The sequence below is a fragment of the Globicephala melas genome, chromosome 11 (assembly GCF_963455315.2).
Source record: "Globicephala melas chromosome 11, mGloMel1.2, whole genome shotgun sequence".
NCBI lineage: Eukaryota > Metazoa > Chordata > Mammalia > Artiodactyla > Delphinidae > Globicephala > Globicephala melas.
This window is the reverse complement of record NC_083324.2, coordinates 34110924-34125548: the sequence shown is the minus strand read 5'-3', so window position 1 is coordinate 34125548 and position 14625 is coordinate 34110924. Positions and strand designations below refer to the sequence as shown.

Genomic DNA, 14625 nt, shown 5'->3' with positions numbered 1-14625 from the left:
CTGTCCCTCCCCACCAGAGAACTTTAAAAGAGCAGCTATTTTTAAAGCTATGTCTACACAGGACAAGTGAATTGAAAAGCTGAGCAGTCATCTAGAAGCTCCTAGAGGTCAAAGACTTCATACTTTTCATCTTCTGTCCTTCACAGCATAACCCGATGGAGTCCCTGGAGCATAGTGGACCCTCAGTGAGGCTTCTATAAATTGAATTGAACTTGCAGAAACCTATTTGCCCTTACTTAGTTGTTATTGACTTGAGTTCCATAAATTACCTAGATCATGTTGTTAATTCTCCACTCCACTCTCAATGGAGAGACCAGGCCCAATAGAACAAGAGTCATAGACACTGTTTCCATCATGCTAGGGTGGAAATGACCTGGAGAAGAAAATAAATTCATTGAGGGGAGGAATTGAGCCAAGTTGGAAGGTATAACCATGCAGGGAATTTCTTCCCCTCCTTGGGGTGTTTGTCTGACCTTCTGTATTCTCCTTCTAGACTCTCGCTCTGACAAATACAAAATACTTAATCTCAGTTTTTGATAAGAAGTTCATATTACTGAATTTTTTAAGTACTAGGTAATAAATTCTGAATTATTTACATTTGCTTTAAAATGTAAATTTTAGCATATCAAAATCTAAAATCTCTTCTAAGATGTTCTAGTTTCATTTCTTGAATAAATTATAAACTCTCCAGAGACAAGGACCATCCCAATTACCTTTTTATTTCTAGTGCCAAGTGTGAGGGCTGATGTGGTAAATATGTCAAAATACTGACTAAGTGACTTGAGAAAGATGGGTTTCGTATTTACTTGCTCTCTGTAGGTACATACACTTGCACAGTTTACTGACCAAACAATAGGAACACAGTACTTGACCAAACTCTAAGAGAGTCACTCAGCAGCTAAAACTGTAATCCACACCATAGTAAAATGATACAGACCAATATGGATATTTTAAGGAGTAGAAAAACTGTTTAGTGTCCATTCCTAATGGCAACTGTGTTAGCCCAGTAGTTGTCCCTGCATCAGCAGATGTCTTTTCTGAGGTCCAAGCATCTAACCTGATGCTTAGAATAGCTAATCTGATCAGCAACAGACATTATAGGCATTATAGGCATTGGTTATAGAAATTAATATTTTTAACAGATTTATTGAGATATGATTTACATACCAAAAATTCACCTGTTTTAAGTATAAAATTTAATGATTACTAGTAAATTTGGGGGGGCTCTGATCTATTCCTTTGCAGGGAACACATACCACATTAGATCCATTCACTGGGGGAAATTGGAAAATGTGGGTTAAATGGTCTCATTTGCATAATTCTGGGCAGTGTAATGAAGGGGGATGCTTGATATTAGGACAAAGGATCTCATTTTAACCAGATGATTAAGAAAGAGATTGCTTAACATCAATGACCATTAGCTTTTGTCAGGTACATGCTGTTTAAACTGAGTGTACTATTTAATATACAGCTTTCCTTAGAATTGGGTAAATAATGTTGCCAAAATGTTATAGGCAAATATTCAGCTTATCAACTTTCCTTTGGTGGGATTTCATATATTTGGTGTATATGAGTTAACTAGTATTTAGGAATTATGTGTCAATTCTACATGGATAAACTTCTAGTTTGTAGATCTGAGCAAAGGGAATGTTTTATCATAGCAGAAATTAATACTTACTGATTAGATTAGTTGTTCTCAACCAGGAGCAGTTTTGACCCCCAGGAGACATTTGACAACATCTGGAAACATTTTTGATTGTCATGACTGGTTAGGAGGGGAGCTACTGGCATCCAGTGGGTAGAGGCCAGGGATGCTGCCAAACATCCTACAAGGCACAGGACAGCCCCCCAACAGCAAAGGATTGTCTAGTCCACAATGTCAGTAGAGGTGAGATTGAGAAATGCTAGATTAAACTGACAGACAAACTTCAATTCTTGGTGCTTTCAAATTCAGTGTTTTCCCTTATAGGCTCATTTACAAAAAGATGTTTCATTTCTTCATTTTCTAATTAAATAATTCAATAAATAAATAAATATATATATATATATATATATATATATATATATATATATATATATATGGCATCGACTATGTACCTAATGCTGAGGATACAGCTGAGAACAAGCACCCCAAAGGGCATTTTGGAGCGAGTCAGGGGATGATGATTCATACAGTGAGAGGGCACTGTTGGCATCCCCACCCTGAGGCTGGGGTGGCAGCTGCCCAGTGAAGACCCATTCCGACTAAGTTGCTGCCAGTGGAGGGGAGCCTCCACTTGTGTGGGAGGTACAGACAACAGACAAGTGTGGCACGAATGGGAGGAAGAAAGGTGGGAAGGAGGGAGAGAGGGAGGGAGAGGGAATTTCTGGTAGTGGCTAATGCTCTGTAGAAAATGAAGTGTGGTTGGGAGTAGCAAAGGCAGGGAAGAACACTCATGTTCATGCTTGCATATGACAGAGGCAATGCTTCTCCAGATTGGGGGAAGATGGGGGCTCAGAGAAGGCCTCCCCGAGAAGGTGACATGAGTAGAGACCGGAACGATGAGATACAGCCATTATACAAAGATCTGTGGGAAGAGCATTCCAAGCAGAGGGAACAAGATTCCGGGAATCTTGAATGAGATCCCCCATACATGTTGTGTCTAGATGGGTTCTGTGAGACACAAATGAGTTTCTCAGGTTTGGGTGGTATTTACTAGGATCTAAATGCCCCGCTGATGGGCAGATGGGCAGATACTCCAGGGGGAGGTTTGTAACCCAAGGCAAGTCTTTGCTCTACATGTCAGCTATGAGGTGGGGCTTTTTATATATTTGACATTTGCTTTTTTAAGTTTACTGGTGGGTGCCGTGAAGGGACAAAAGGAGGTCAAGGCCTGTAGGAATGACAACAGCAAACTTCATAGAAATGGATTAGTGATGTAGCTACCAATTATGCTGTATTTCAAGTCCGCAACAGAATCTGAGTTAGAGTTGGCCATAGAACAGCTGCTCTGTATAGTGCGGGTAGCCAGTGACAGGGCACACTGAGGATCATTGCTCCAGAAATAAAAATAGCCCAGAGTTTTGAGAAACTGGATCCTCTGTGCTAACTCTCCAGGACACTCACTCCCATGAGCCACTGTCCTTTTATAAACCTTATCAAAAGCCCCAACACATTCTCCACCCCATCAGCCACAGAATTTTGGAGTTACAGGTCCTTATACCCGGTTTTCGAGTTCTGTATCAGCAAGACTCCTCTTTCTGAGGTCATAGTAGGATTTGGACATTAACCCTAATGTAAGCCAAGGATTTAGGAGTGAGTACAGGGCCATTTCTCCCCTCTTGCTCTGGGATTGAGTTTTCACATTTGTAAAACAAGGTTGATTGGTGCTTTGGTTGGATTTCTAACAGCCTAGTTTTTAAAGACAGAGATTTGTTTCATCACCACAGAAAAGGAGAAGAATTAACCAGGAATGGAGTATGTCTTGCACCCAGATTCAGTCTGGCTTTGGGGGGACCCCTCTGGTTCCTTTTGAATTCATATAAATAAAGTGCTTAGTGAATGCTTATAGTTGAGTGCTCAGTAATGGTTAGCTGCTAAATTATTATTGCTGCTGTTACCGTTGGTAAGAATGATGTATGTTACACCCACCACCTCTCATTAGTCAATGCTTATTGCCATGTGCCGTCCCCTATGTGAAAAACTTACCTAGGCAATGTCGTTATGGTATCTTGAAATGTTTCATAGTAAAACTTCGAAGTTCACACTTTCATGTACTTATTCCTTAGAACAGAGGTTGACAAGCTGTAGCCCATAGGAGCAAATCTAGGATGCTACCTGTGTCCTTCTTTTAGGGTTTTACTGAGATATATTTCACACGCTATTAAATTCACTATTTCAAGTGTACAGTTTATTGGGTTTTAGTATTTTGCAGGTTGTGCAACAATCTCTACAATGTAATTTTAGAACAATTTAACATCCCCCCCAAAAACCACCCATACACACACACACACACACACACACGCACGCACGCACACCCCTTCATTCTTGATATCCCACTCCCCTTTCCAGCCCCAGGAAACCCACTAATCTACTTTCTGTCTCTGTGGATTTGCCTATTCTGGGCATTGCAGATAAATGGAATCATACAACATGTGGCCTTTTGTGATTCGCTTCTTTCACTGAGCTTAATGTTTTCAAGATTCATCCATGTTGTAGCAAGGATCAGTCCTCTGGCTTTTTTTTTTTTTTTATTCTATTTTATTTATTTATTTGGCCATGAGGGAAGCATGTGGGATCTCTGACCAGGGATCGAACCCGCACCCCCTGCATTGGAAGGGAGGTTTTAACCAGTGGACCACGAGGGAAGTCACTACTCTGGCTTTTTAAACTGCCAAATGATATCCCATTGTATGTATGTATAGCATCCTGTTTATCCATTTATCAGTTAATGGACATTTGGGTTGTTCCCACTTTTTAACTATTATTAATAATGCTGATATGAACATTCATGTACAAGTTTTTGTGCAAATATGTCTTAATTTCACCTGGGTAGAAATTGGAATCGAATTGTTGGGTCATATGGTAACTCTAGGTTTGATATTTTGTAGAACAGACAAGCTGTTTTCCAAAGTGGTAGCACCTTTTTACAATCTCACCAGCAACATACGAGGCTTCCAATTTTTCCACATGCTTACCAATGCTTACTATTGTCTATCTTTTTTATTTTAGCCCTCCTAGTAGGCGTGAAGTGATTTGTATTTCCCTAATAACTAACTACACTGAGCATCTTCTCATGTGCTTGTCAGCTACTTGCATATCTTCATTGGGGAAATGTCTATTCAGATCTTTTGCCTATAATTAGGTTATTTGTCTTTTTGTTGTTGAGATATAAGTTCTTTTTATAAGCTGGATACAAGTACCTTGTCAGATATCTACCAGCTGGTTTTGTAAATAATGTTGGATAGAGAGCACATGGACTAAAAAGCCAAAAATATTTACTGCCTGACTCTTTACAGAAAACGTTTGCCAACTCCTGCTTTAGATAAAAATATGTCACAGTCCATTTTTTTAAAAAAAACACCTAAAATGCTAATTTGTTCACTCACTTATTTCACCATCTTTTTATCTTATGAAAATGAAGGGAATATTTAAATCAGAGGCTGTGTAAGTAGATATTAAAGACAGAGCTTCCTGTATCAGAAGGTATCCATCATTATGCCTAATGTTTTTATATATGTGGTTACAGAGAAATTCCAGTCAAAGATCCTGAGCTTTCTAAAATATATGCTCTCCCTGTCAGTCAAGAGAGTGATTTACTTAATCTTTGCTCTAGTTTATAAACGTCTGAACAGTGTAATCAGCATAATGCTTGTTAGAACATTGGAAATGCCCTCACATGCTTTGGTGGAAAACAGTTTCTGGGATACTTTTTTTTCCCCAACATGGCTCATGAGAGATTTGAGGATTTATTTAGCCACCCTTATCCAGGCAAATCTCCTAGTGACCTTAGTGGGATTTTGATCTCGGTGAAGATTAGAATATATATGACTCAGGCTAAGTGAAGGGCCAGAGAGGATAAATGAGCTGACGTACATTTCCCCTCCCTGGGAAGAGGGGGCATGACCAGAGGCTGCAGCATAAATGCTTTGACAGTCAGTCAGTGGACTCTTGCTCATGGAAAATGCTTTTGCCAGTCTGTGGTGAGAAAGGGACAGTGCTGATCAAAGGTTCTTTATTCCAATGGCCTCCCACAGTTTGCACTCACCAAGAGCTCCCACGTTCTATTCTGGGTGAAAAGATCTGCACGAGGTCAAGATCAGTGTCTGAATGTCATTCCTACTTCAAGGCCAAATTATATATGACCAGGCTCAGGCAGACTGGAGTGTACATTTGTCTTAAAACATAAAAAGGAAGTTCAGAGTGAAAACATAGTGCATGGGCATTTTATATGCTTTTACTTCACTAGCCTTCATCTGTCAACTTCCAGATTTTTGCTGATATAGTCAGTTTTTTTAAGCCAAAATTATTTTTGTTATCAAATTATTTTACTTGTGTTATTTCTCATTTTTTATGCTCTTCTCACTTCCTCTCTTTCATGCTTTCTGGAACCCACTCCAACCAGGTTTCATCCACAGGGAATCATTTTTCATCAGGGTTACCTGTAGCTCCTACATTACCAAATCCAAAATTGAACTTCGGATGTTCATTTTTCTTGGTCTGTGAGCAGCACTTGGCCAAGGTGATCACGTTCTCCTTGCAAACCTCTTTACTTGATTCTTTGCCTACCTCACTTCCCACCCTCCTAGGCCTCCTTTGCTGACTTTGTTCATCTCCTGATTGTACATGTCGGAGGGCCTCAGGGTTCCTGTCCACTCTCAAGCTTTAAACACCATTCATGAGCTGGTGATTCCCAAGCCCAACCTCTCTCCCTTGACTACTCAGTGTCCCTGCCTCTCAAATAGGCCCATCAAATGCAATCGATTCCACATTTAAGTCATTCTAGTTATCTGGTTATTCAGTCTAAAAACTTTGGAGTCATTCTTTTTTTAAAAACATTTATTATGGATAATATTGAATATACTAAAAAGTAATAGAAGCATAAGAAGAAACCCATGTATCCTTCATTCAAATTCCTACTCCACTAATTAAAGATATGACCTTGAACAAGCGACCCAAACCCAATGATTATGTATCTTCATCTGTCATGTGGCAGTAAAATGCTCACATTTTTGGTTAATTTGAGACTTAGAGGAAAATGAAAATACTACACTGAAAACAACTGGCACAAAACTGGGTGTTCAATAAATGTTGATGGTGGTACTATAATTGTTCTTTTCCAAATAATTAATATAATAATTCCATAGTCTTCATATTGTGGTTCACCAGAATGAATGAAGAATGGCAGGGGTTGGGTTGTATTATACTTTCTAACCCCATGCTCCTGCAAACTGCATTTATCAGGTGTGCAATTAATTATCTGTGCGACTTTGGGATAATTCCTTTCCTTTTCCATGCTTCCAATTGCTATTTGTAAAATAAGAATATGGAACTATATGAGGGTAGCAGATAGGTTTAGTCTCATAAGTCGACTCCAGTTGATCAGGAGTAGGTACCTAGAAAACAGATTAAAAAAGATTCTGAGGCCAGACATTAGTATCATTTGCTGGTAGTTTTCTGTCTAATAGCATTTAGCAATGGATACACTGGTGGGTTTGACCCAAGTGAAAACAGTTATTTCCTGATCTGTGATAGAAAGTTATAGGTTTCTAACAGTTGTATAATTATGATAATGGGTGCTATGGATAGATCATTTTAGAAATTGAGCCACTTCCTTTGATATTTTGGATCTAAGACGAGTGTGATATTTCTGGGGTAACTTGGTAAACTTGAGTAATGAGATTTGATTTTCATGAACCTTCAGGAGGCAATCCTATGATTCACTTTTCAGTCTTTCATTTTTGTAAGGAAAAAATAAAATACCCAGTTGTCTGTGGGCATATTATCATCTGAAGCACAAGATTTTTCCCACAGGGTCAAGGATTTTTGCCTTAATTTTAAAAGCTTTCCAGGTATAGATTTGACACTAGGTCTTCTTTCTCCACGATCTCTGTGGAAGAAATTCCTCCTACGCCCTCTTTATATGCCTCATGTCTGTTGGGTCCTGCTATTGTGAATTTGTGATCTCTGGCAAAGCAAAAATAGTGATACTGTTCCGTTAAATATAATGAAGAAACTATATTTTACATGATTTTCTCAGAAACAATCAACACTAAACGTGATATTTGTTCACAGTATTCCTTCAGTAAGGCTCTATGACTCTTTGAAGGAAGGGCATTTTTATAGGGGAATTTATAAATATGACAGCAGCAATAAACAGCTGAAAATAATCTATGAGGCGTTTGCAAATTACCCCTCATGAGCTGTAGTGGTTGTGAAAGATAATTTGTGGTTCTCACAGAATACCCTGCAAATTGGGTCTTTCATCTGTGATGTTTTTAACAGAGAAAACATTTCATTTCTCGTATTAACAAATGATAACACTGAATTGTTAATCTAAACAATTTGATTTATATTTTTCTGTGCTGAGAGAATTGTTGACATTTTAGGGTAATTATTTTCATCGTTAACTGCTCTTTTTGGTGACTATAGGCAAAAGATAGAAATCTGAATACATGAAGGCATCATTTTAGTCATTCTCCTTAAAGACTTCTCATAAAGCAGGAATCTGTTTGCCTGAGTTATCATCTGTGCTTAGAAATCTAATAGGATGTGGGTGTTGAGGAGTGAGGATTCTAGCCACTTTCAGGATTTTCAGCGGTGCATTGGAAGCTCTGTCATGTAATCACTGTGGCCAGGGGGACGGGATTGACCTGTACAGTCACCAGGCCTCCGGCAGAGCACAGTGCACTGCATGTCTTAAATCACAGCAATGAGAAGAGGCACTTGTGGTTGGCCTCAGTAGTTCCCAGCTTATGTAATATCTGTTCAAGTATCTCACAGCATGGTTGCCAAGATTACATGAATGTTCACGAGAACACCTCTCACCATGCCTGGTACGTAGTACGAACTCCAGAAACATTTGGTGAAATGAGGACGATGTATAAAAAGATCTTCTCGATTTCCTTTCTCATAGTGCTTTCTTGGCCAAGGACTCATGGTCCAGGGAAAGGGAAAGAAAGATTTTTTTTCCACCTGGAAAGTAGTCCCTACAACCTTAGACTGGATGCTCAGACTCGCCCACTGAAGTGGTGCATGAAGCAGAGAAGAAAGGAAGCACCAGGCTTGGGATGGAGCTGATGCAGCAGCTGACTTTCTCTGGAATCTCTTTTTGATCTTAAAATCCATGCTAATTTTTCAAACTACTCTTTAACGTACCCAGGTTTATTTTAATACTCAGAAAAAATTAACATCAAATTTATACTTTTTCCCCCAGAAGAATCATTTAGCAAAATTGCTGCTCCAAAGAGATGGCCCATCTTTAACTTGTGGGTGTGGGCAGCCCACACTAGTTGTGAAGCACTGTGAGCAGGTATAGATGGCCTCTGTGTCCTGCAGGGTAGGCTAGGGTAGGTTCATCCGTCTTTCCCTTGGCCTCTTTATAATGTTGAGCAAGGCTTTGGCCACATCAGACAGGGAAACAGTATTCCAGGCTGAATGGACCGCCCATTCACATGTCAGTTTATGGAATGGACTGCTGATTTAGGATCCAAGCAACTTTTACATGGCCTGAAAGAGTGAATATAGGGCCAGTACCCTGAATGACAAATATGTTTTATCCTTTGAACCAATTCCAGTTGATTAGTTCTGGTTGCCTTACAGTGCTGTCTTAAGAAGGCATCTGTGGTGCATCAGGGCTCAGGGAGGAGTGCTGGGATTGATTAATGATGTCTGTCAAGGCCTCTGGAGGGACAGCTTGCCCTGTATTTGCTGTTCCTTGCTTTTGCCAAGTCCTTAACTCCTCTGTGTAAAATGATTTTAATACTAACAGGTGACTAAGTATGAGATGGGACATCATGAGAGAGAGAGAGAGCAGGTAGATTCTACTTTAAGAAATCCTAGCATGAGAAAATGCAAATTTACAAAATACATAAATCTGGAGCCAATTATTGCCATTACAGAAAGATTCCATGAAAGGTTCCTTTAAATAGCGAGATCCCCTACTGCATTAAAATGATGATTCAATTTACAAAAATTTCCTTTGCATGCAGCTCTTCAGGACCGTGTCTGTGGAGTCAAGCAAGCCACACCTGATTTTTTTAAACCCCAGCCTAAATAATGTTCAGGACGGCTGCTCCCACGTATCTCCAGCCTCTTGATAATTCCCACTCTATTCAGACTTCCTCTGACTTCCTATCCCAGAGTGTTGAGTAGACAATCTGGGTGGTGGTCAACAGCTGCTGGCTTCCACCCTGCCGCGGCTGCATTTCATTAGTGGGTAAACTGATTGCTCTGAGTATGTTTATGTGTGGGTGTGGTTGAACAAGCCTATGCACTCTGCACACTATGTACGTAGATACAGATACACATAAGCCATTATCTTGCTCTCAGCCCACCCTAAATTCATTCCTGCTGTGAGAGTTATAAATGGAAGGTTCCAATCGCCTGGTGGATATGGCCTTTGGGTAATAGTGCCTCGAATTCCGCCACCCCATCCTCTTTGTGTTTGTTTATATGTTATTTACCCTTGCATCAGAAAACTTCCCCAGACCCTGGGCCTGAGTCCCATTATCCAGTCATGGAGCCCTCTTCTTCTTCTGTGGCCTAGAAAGCCCCAAATGGTTTTCTGATTTAGAAAATTAAATATAATCTGACTCTTGTGGCAAGCTACAAAATTCCCAACCAACAGACGCTTTTGCTAAATATATAACATACCTAACATCTAAAAGTATCACCGGTCTATCATGAACTTGGACTATAGAAGCACTCAGTGCCCATTGGGTAAGGTTGCCAACTTCTTCCCAGGCACTCAAAATTGGGCAGTTTTCGAGTGGACCACAAAGCTGCCAGGAATGCTGGCACGCGTGTTTGTATTTCTGCTGCCCTGTAAAGGCAACTTAATGCAGGGAAGAGTACCTTGAAAGAGATGTATCTTCCCTTTCTCTGTGGACAGCCTTCCCCACATAGAATATTGTCATAACTTCTCAGGCACAGAGCACAAGTTATCATCTCTGTTTCAATTATGGTATTTTTTTAAAATCTCAACATAAATTTCTTCCCAGGAATACTGTCTTTTTTTACAGACACATTTTTTTTTTTTTCCTTTTGGAAAAAGAAAATGAGGCAGTAACAGTGAACCATCAGCCCTACTCAGAAACTTTCTTCTGGCCTATAATGATTATTCGTATTTGAGATGAAAGCTCTCAGGCCATTGAGCTGTCAAACAGCTCTTTTCCTTCTGTCTTCGCAGGCTCATTGATCTGAGCCAAGCGTCCCGCATGGTACTGGGCGGTAATAGCTGCATAGGTGCAGCCATAAATGACAGCCACCAACATCATGAGACACACGATCCCACATACCACCCCCGTGATGATGATGGTGGCCACGGCGTGGCGCAGATTGGCTGGCCTCGGCTTGGGTTTGATCTCACACTCCCAGTGGTCTCGCTCCCCTGAGCTGTGGCTCTCAGGGGGCCTGGGTACAGCCCGGTGGGCAGCACCTAGCTGCTGCACCTGTGAGGACTCCAGGTCTGGAGAAGGAAAAGGGCAGGGCTGGTACAGCTCGTGAGGGATTTTAAGGAGGTCCTTTCCCTTCCAGGTGTCCGGTGAGGCACAGATGATGCTGTCTGTTATTCCCCCTTTGAGAAACAAAAGCAAAGAATGATAGCAGAGCCTGATACAACCAAACTCCCAAATCCTCAACCTGTAAAAACTTAGGCAGATGGAATTTATAAAACACCTTTTTTTTTTCAAAAAATTTAACAATCGTATTTTATGATTTTAGGGTTTCTAAATTGGCTAAATGCTAAAAATGCCACACACTAAATGGACAATTATGTGTGACCAAGAGTTCATTAGAAGCCAAGTCACCTTTACCTTATAAATGCCAAGGGAATAACAATGCAAAAGCTGACAGGAAGGGGCACTGGAGGCCAGCCTGAGGGCACTGTTGCATGCCCTAATGAGCCCTGCCACACAAGAAATCTATTGTGCCAAATTCCCACTGGAGAGCTAAAAAATAAATAAATAAAACAAATGTCTTTTGTTGTGATGTTATGTGTTAATTACAAAGACCCTCTGTCTCTACCAACACTCTTCAGTGATGCCAAACCGGGAGGTCAGTGGCCCTGTGAGTGAGTGCTTTGTGTATCTGAAGGTTTGACGGGAATATGAGTTATGTTCATGGGATTAAATACAATTAACGTGTCTCCTCAGACCTCAAAACACTTAGTACTTAAAGTACCAAACTTTCTCAATGTTTTTTTTTTTTTGGCCTTGCCGTGCGGCATGTGGGATCATAGGTCCCTGACTAGGGATCGAACCTGAGCCCCCTGCATTGGGAACGTGGTGTCTCAACCACTGGACCACCAAGGAAGTCCCAAGTATCGCACTTTCTAATGGGTTTTTGGACTCAATTTCCATTCTCTCTACGGGGATTAATTTCCTCATGTGTGTGGACTGCTATTGTTCAGGAAGAATTTGTGTGCCTAGAAGTTCTTTTCTAGAAAGAACACTGGGCTAACAGATTCCATCTTGGCCAAATTTGACCACCAATTTACTGTTTGACCTCAGGCAGATAAAGTTCTCTGACTAAATTTTTTGCCATGAAAACATCCTATTTGTATCTGACTTGATAGTTTATAAAGCACTGTCAGATAAGTCCTCACAGCTCTGCTCTAATGGGTAATTCTTATCCAAGGTCATTCAGGTCATAAGTGGATATAGCAACACCGAAACCCAGCTCTCTCCTGTGATCCCAGTTTTCCCCGCTACACCTACCGCCTCTCTCTACTTCCTCCTCTCTGAAACATCCTGATTCAGTAGAGTTAACACATGACTCTCAGTAGAATCTCACCCCCATGAAGCCTGGCACCAATCTTAGCCAAGTTAGACTGGAGATTCTTTGTACACATCGTAGGTGAATTATGAAACTGTACCAGAAGTTGCCATGAGGGAGCTTGTCACTTCAATGTTATTAGAACCTTCCTTTGTATAGCGCTTCAGAGTTTTGGGAATGCCTTCACATCCATTCTGTCTGAGCCTTATAAGCTGAGTCTTACCATGGCCGTATTAGTAGATGGGGCCATTTTGCAGTTCAGGGGTTATTGTGGCCCAGGTCACACTGGGGTCAGTGGCCATGACAAAATTCAACGCATACCTTTTTTGCTTTTACTGCTTGAACTGAGTCACCTATTGCCAGAGTCTCTTGGGCCCGTCCTGGCTTCTTCAGTGATCCCCTGAGGCAAGAGCCTCAACTCTAAAGCAAAAAGATAAGAGGAATTTTCTCCTTTCCTGAGCTGAGGTGCAGGAGGCCAGAGGTGTGGGGTGCCTGTTCTGGATGAGCCCAAGGCGCCATCAGGCTGCACCGTGATTAAGGATCCCTGTCTCAGAGACCATTTCAGTACTCTGCCTGGAAGCTGGTTGTAAAGCAGAAGGCCAGAGAGCAGAAAAGAAGTGTGGGGGCTTGAGAAGAAGTAACCATATTTAACCCAGGCAAAGAGCACTGAGACTTTCATCAGGGGAAGAAAGGCCACCTGCCATGGGACCAGCAATTCCACCAGCTGACCTAGACTGGGGCGGTTCACCCAGTAACTTCAGGGGTAAGCTCTGTCTTTCTCCAGTTCCAGGCTTCCTGCTGTTCAACATTAGGGTGGGAGGCATGGCCTCAGGACACAGAGCCAGGAGAATACACAGACTAGAGCCTGTGATATTGCTGGAAGGCAGGTGTTATGGCCACCAAGAGCTCCGTGGCCTCCTGTGTCCTTAGCCAGGACTCACTTCCCAGCCTTCCACCACCATCTCCACAGCCATGACCCCAGGAAGCAAATCTGCAGATGATAGCTTGAGGGTCTCAGTCTCTTCTGGATTCAGAGCAGCTGACAGTGCAAGAAGCTCCAACTTTCCAAGCACTCACATTATTCATCATCTGTCCACTAGCAGCTCTTAACCCCTGTCTTGGGAAGAAATGGGATTCAAATCTTGAGTCTGACCATTACTTTGCTGTGCAACCCTAAGCAAGTTACTTGACCATTCTGTGCCTCTGCTTGCTCACCTGGGAAGTGGGAGACTGGGGTAATAATGAAATCTACCTCACAAGATTGCTTTGAGGACTCAGTTGGATAAAGTATGTCAAGTATTTAGCACAATTCCTAGCCCAGAATAAATGTTTAATACAGTTAGCTGTTAGCATAAAGATGATTTGTTTAGTTATGAATGGAGAGAGAGGAATGCTAATTACAAAATCTATGTGCATGTTTTTGTGGAGGAGATGTTATTAGGTATTCATCAAAGCATGTTTTTTCTCTGTTGGGTCCACAGGAAGATGAAATTTCCCCACCCTTTGTGGTCAGATTGGGGCCACGTGATTGAGTTCTGGGCAACAGAACCAATGAGTGACACTTCCAGGCCACAAAACCCCCTGCTTCATCCTCCATATACTTTGTTCCCCCTTGATGGGAACTAAGGTCTTGACCAATACCTATTCCCTTATTTTGCCTTTATTCAATGCATCAGTAGTCAGATTGTCTCCTACATTCACTTGGGGATTTTATTTAGTTATTTTGGGACACCCAGGTCTTGTTATCCCAAATAAATTTTGCCTTCCTCCAGAGAAAGACTGTCATCTGGACGGGGCAGCTCCGCCATGAGGGAGCGTTGAACCGCACTGTGGAATCTGAGGACCAGAACGGGCCTTAGGAACTCCCTGGCTTAACACTGTCCATTTCCACCTGGTGACACTTGAGGGCTAGTGAGGGGCATCAATTTGCCTGAAGATCACCAGTGAATTTGTGCCTGAGTAGGGGGAGCTATATCATACCTTATGTTGCTTCTAATATCCTGGACCTGAGAAATATTTTTTGTCAAGAAATATTTCTAATTGATGAAAACCATCTTTCTCTGATGCTTTGGCTTATGCTTACCATTTAGTCTAGAACACAATAGCTGAAGCCACTTCACCTCTAGATGTAAACACTTTTATTTGCAACC

General features: G+C 41.4%; 2 protein-coding genes across 6 annotated transcripts in view; one reads left to right on the top strand and one right to left on the bottom strand.

The window, feature by feature from the left end:
* CACNA2D3 (calcium voltage-gated channel auxiliary subunit alpha2delta 3) overlaps positions 1-14625 on the top strand; it is a 784865-nt gene that overhangs the window by 640526 nt on the left and 129714 nt on the right. The window lies entirely within an intron of this gene.
* Positions 10843-14625, bottom strand: part of LRTM1 (leucine rich repeats and transmembrane domains 1) — a 7269-nt gene continuing 3486 nt past the window's right edge. Inside the window, exon 3 of the mRNA XM_030867796.2 lies at positions 10843-11276. Within this exon, the coding sequence (XP_030723656.1) occupies positions 10843-11276 (434 nt within the window). The remainder of the gene's footprint in view (positions 11277-14625) is intronic.